The sequence below is a fragment of the Elephantulus edwardii genome, unplaced genomic scaffold, assembly GCF_000299155.1.
Source record: "Elephantulus edwardii isolate Elephantulus edwardi_28Jun2011 unplaced genomic scaffold, EleEdw1.0 scaffold00020, whole genome shotgun sequence".
Classification (NCBI taxonomy): domain Eukaryota; kingdom Metazoa; phylum Chordata; class Mammalia; order Macroscelidea; family Macroscelididae; genus Elephantulus; species Elephantulus edwardii.
The window spans coordinates 2,605,273-2,610,342 of record NW_006399770.1 but is presented as its reverse complement, the minus strand read 5'-3'; the positions used below and the strand labels follow the sequence as shown (position 1 = coordinate 2,610,342).

At 37.1% G+C, this 5,070-nt stretch overlaps 1 protein-coding gene across 3 annotated transcripts in view; it reads right to left on the bottom strand.

Annotated features, from left to right (window-relative positions):
• Positions 1-5,070, bottom strand: part of FAM69A (family with sequence similarity 69, member A) — a 278,683-nt gene that overhangs the window by 31,546 nt on the left and 242,067 nt on the right. For all 3 annotated transcript variants that reach the window (XM_006882414.1, XM_006882416.1, XM_006882415.1), the window contains one exon: positions 124-231. In XM_006882414.1, coding sequence (XP_006882476.1) covers positions 124-231 — 108 coding nt within the window. The remainder of the gene's footprint in view (positions 1-123; positions 232-5,070) is intronic.

Sequence of the window (5,070 nt, the reverse complement as noted above, 5' to 3'; positions counted from 1 at the left end):
GGAGAAAACAGTGCAACAATGAATGAATGAATGAAAACCCGAAATCTCTGTAAATGTTCATTAAAACTAATAACATTTAATAATAAAAAAAAGAGAGCACTTGTTCCTTCAGTATGTCCATACCTGATTGTTGGGCTTGGTTGATAAGCATTTTCCAAAATAAAGAGTTTCTGTAACACAAAGGCTATTGCACGCAGGCCCATCAATTACACCAGTTTTATACTTGTCACACTGAAAAACAAAAAATAAGTAGTTAATAAAAAATGTTCATAAGAAGAAATATCCTAAGAACATTGTAAAGATATAATGATAATCTTTAAGAAAAAATTGTATAATGAAAAGAGCTCATGCTTTGAATTTGGATAGATCTGTGTAGACAGGTGCTTTGCATAGATCAACCTCATTCCTATTGGGGTATACACAAATTTTGAAACCATTTTTGTCACTGTCTGAAGTTGTAGGGTAATTACTTACTCCAAGAATACAGACATCTTTGTCATTGTTGTTAGGCTCAGAGCAGGGGTCGACTGCTCTTAAGGACTTGTGTGAGCTGATACCTGTTACTTGTACATGGTGAACCTCTTCACTGAGATCTTGGCTCATTTTCACAGCCTCATGATCTGCTTCTTCTTCTGGTAATGGAGCTTTGCCTTCTAGTTCCTCTTTTTTTCCAGGTGGCTTTCACAGTGGAACATTTCCAGTCCAACTTGTGTACAAGGCAGCCTACATGAGCAAACTGAGTTGAGTTGCACAATCATGAGGGGAGTTGGGTCAAATATCCATGGTGGTTTTCTCCCCCCCCCCCCAATAGGTGGGATCACATAGAAAATCCTGAGGTCGTCCAGGGCAGCCTGGTCATACGCGGTCTTAGAGGGCAGCATGCCTTGTTCACTCCGCCTAAAAATGTGGCTAGGGTCTGAAAGTCGTTGGTATTTCTGCTGGACGGGTTCCTGTTCATCTGCTTGCAAAGGAAAGCCAAGTACTTCAACTTGTTTCTTGACACTAACTGTATCATTTAATATTGTCCCCACAGAATGTTTCAGTATTGCAATTCAAGACTAGAATTTGTTCTTCATTTCTATCAACTTGAGAAATGCTGAATGTATCCTTCCTTTTTGGTTTTCTAACTCCAGGTCTTTGCATGTTTTATTATAATTCTTTGCTTTGCCTTCTTGAGTTTTCCCATAAAATCTTCTGTTCTACTTTTATTTCATCATTTCACTTTGCTGTTGTTATTGTGAGGTGATGTTGAGTCGAGTATGACGCATAGCCCTGTGATAACAGATCTAAATCCTGTCCTATTCTGTGCCATCTTCATTTATCATCTTCTCTGACACACTTGAGCCCACTGCTTAAGTCACTGTGTCTCTCCATCTCATTGAGGGTATTCCCCTCTTTCACTGACCCTCTATCTTTCCAAGCATGTCCCTCTCCAAGGAATAACATCCCCTAGCAACTTGCCAAAAATATGTGAGACAAAGCTTTGCCATCCTTGCTTCTAAGGAGTATTCTGGTTGCATTTTTTGTGTGTTCTCTTCAGCAGCCCATGAAATATTAGGTACTCTTCTCCAACACCGCAATTTAAAGGCACCAACTCTTGTTCTGTCATTCTTAGTGATACTGTACAACTCTATTAGACATAGTAAATGACTGAAGAAAAGACTATGGCCTGAATCAAACTGACACCGCTGCGTCTCAGTATTTTGGAGAGGTCCCTAACCTTGCTCAATGCAATGCATTTCCTGATCTCTTGACTGCTGGAACCACGGGTATTGTCTGTGGATCCAAGTAAGATGAAATTGTTGGCAATTTTAATCTTTTCTCCATCTATCATGATGCTGTTTCTTGGTCTAGTGGTGGGGATTTTTGTCTTCTTGACAATGAGATGCAATACATATTAAAGGCTGTATTTGATGATCTTCTGCAGTAAGCACTTCAAGTCCTCTTCCTTTCAGTATGCACAGTTGTGTCAACTAAATAATGAAGAAATGTTCATGAGTCTTCCTCTGATTTTACGACCACATTCTTCTTCATAGAGTCCAGCCTCTCAAATGACTTGCTGAGCATACAGATTAAATAGGTATAGAGAAAGGATACAAGCTTGACACATACCTTTCCTTAAACCCTTGTTCTGTTAAAACAGCTTCTTGGTCTAGGTAGAAGTTTTGCATGAATATGATAACTGTTCTGAATGTTCTTATCAATATTAGCCATTGTTTGCTATGATCCACACAGTCAAATGCCTTTGCATAGTCAATAAACACAGACATTTTCCCTAGCATTCTCTGCTTTCAACAAGGATCTAACTGCCAATGGCAATGATATCCCTAGTGCCATGACCTCATCTAAAACCTGCTTGAACTTCTGATAGTTCTCTATTAATATACTATTTTTAGCTATTTTTTGGATGCTCTCCAGGAATATTTTGTTTGTAAATGATATTAATGATATTGTTTTATAATTTCAACATTCTGTTGGATCACCTTTCTTGGGATAAGGATCTCTTCCAGTCAGTTGGGCAAATAGCTGTCCTTCAAATTTCCTAGTATTGACTGGTGAGCGAGTCCAGGGCTGCATCTGTTAGTTGAAATATGTCAATTGGTATTCCATTGATTCCTGAGGCCTTCTTTTCTGCCAACGCCTTCAGTGCACCTTCAACTACTTCTTTCCTATCAGTAGCTCCTGTTCATATTGTATTTCATTAAATTCTTCATTGTTAGCCTATTCTTTTTGGTACAGTGACTGTGGATTCTTCTTTTGATGCTTCCTGGATCACTCAAGATGTATTTTGCTTATGGTATCTCTCAGTATTTAAATCCATGGCTTGAATTTGGTTTTCAGTTCCTTCAATTTTAGAAATGCCAAAGAATTCTTCTCTTTTTATTCTGCTACTCCAGCTCTTTGCACATTCTTTTCTAATATTTTGCTTTGTCTTCTAGAGCTGCTCTTTTAAATCGTCTGTTCATCTCCTTGACTTCATCTTTTATTTCCTTTGTTTGGCTTCTTGTCATTCCAGTACAATTTTCAGGGTCTTTTTCAACATCTATTTTGGTCTTTCTTCCTTTTCTTTGTAAGGACCTTTTGTTTTCTCATGGATGTTATCTTTGATGTTACTTCTTAACTCATCTGTTCTTCAATTATTAGGGTTCAATTCCTTAAACCTATTTTGGAGATGATTTTTAATTGAAATGGGATAGACTCAAGGTCATATTTTGGTTCTGTGGACCACTTTTAATTTTTTTCCGCTTCAATTTTAACTTGAAAATGAGTAATTGTTGGGTGTGTTTCAAAGTTAGCACCTGGCCTGGTTTTGACTGTTGACATTGAGCTTCTCCAATGCTTCTTTCCACAGATGAAGTCAATCTGATTTCTGTGACATGTAAGGTGAGGGCCATGTATACATCTTTTATATGTGTGTGTGTGTGTTTAAAAAAACTAGTAAGATATGATAAAGTCCACAATAAGAAGGGATTGGGGTGGGGCAGGGAAGCAGAGGGTGGTGAGGGGAGGAGAGCACTAGGATAATAGGGTTGGGTGAATGGACGGGGTAGGGTGAAGAAATTAGGAAAGAGTCAGTGGGGACCTGAAAAGATAGGGTAATAGTAGGCATAATTCAATGGTATTTAATTTTTTATAAAACACAATGATGAGAACAATTGTATGAAACACAACGTAAATAATGGAAAGTGTGAAAAACAATGTATTCTAATTTTGTATGCAAATAAATATAAAATACAAATTAAAAAAACCCCAAAACACAATGTATATGAGTGATCATTCAAAACATAATGTGAGTGTAGGAATGTGTGAAACACAATGAATGATACACAATGTATACAAATTTTGTATGTAAACAAATAGAAAATAAAGTGGAGAGGAAAAAAACGTATTTGCAATGAATAAATCATTGAACATACAAATTCAATCATTCATTACCCAGCCTCATTTCCATCACAAAGACTACTTTCCAACTCCCATTCCTTCCTCATTGTTTCATTTTTGCATTCCCGTCACCATTAATTATTAGTACATATATATTCTATGTCTGGTCAATTTTGGACTGCAAAAATTGGTAAAAATCCTCAATTTCTTCCTCTTTGACTTTAGTTACTGGTGTATATATTTGAACAACAGTTGTATTAACAAACCTTCCTTGTAAGCATACATACAGATAGTATCACTCACAACACTGTATTTCAGGATAGATCTTGAAATTGTCTTTTCACTAGAAATACATCACCATTCTTCCTTAGTTTTTAATTTCCAGCACAATAAATCACATGACTGATTTAAAATGGCTTGTGCCAGTCCATCTCAGTTCACTAAGGCCCAGAATGTAGATCTTTTTGCATTCCATTTCATTTTGATAACTTCCAGTTTTACTACATTCCTACTTTGTACATTCCGTGTTCCCGTAATTAAAGGGTTCTTAAAGTCATTTTGAACAACTTCCAATTTTAATTCTACTTCTAATACTATATTCTTCTATTGTTCATACAAGTTTTCAGAGACTTTTATTTCAGAAATGGATGGCCAATCCTGCTTCCTAGTTGTTTAATCTGGGAGCTTTGCTGAAACCTGTCCATTGTGGGTGACTCTTCTGGAATATGAACCACCAGGGATATAGCTTCCAGCATCACAGCAACCCATAAGTTACTTTAGTACAGCAAACTGACAGCCAAGTGCTGTACTAAGAGCAAACAATAAACAAACAAGCATATATTACCTAAGCTACAAAGTAATTAGCAACATGGATTACATTTTAACAACAAGAAAACAAAGATCTTCACCACCAGGTCAGTAGGTAGTAACATGATGGCTAGAGAAAGGATTGAAGTTGTTAATGATTTCATCTTGCTTGGATCCACAATCAACATTCTTGGTACCAGTAGTCAGGAAACCAAAAGACAAGTTGCATTAGGGAAGTCGCTGTCAAGGATCTCTCCAGAGTGCTAAAGAATAACAATGTCAGTCTATGGAACCCTGATTCACTGTTGGTGGGAGTGTAAAATGGTGCAACCCCTGTGGAAAGCAGTATGGCGCTTTCTCAAAAAGTTGCAAATAGAGATA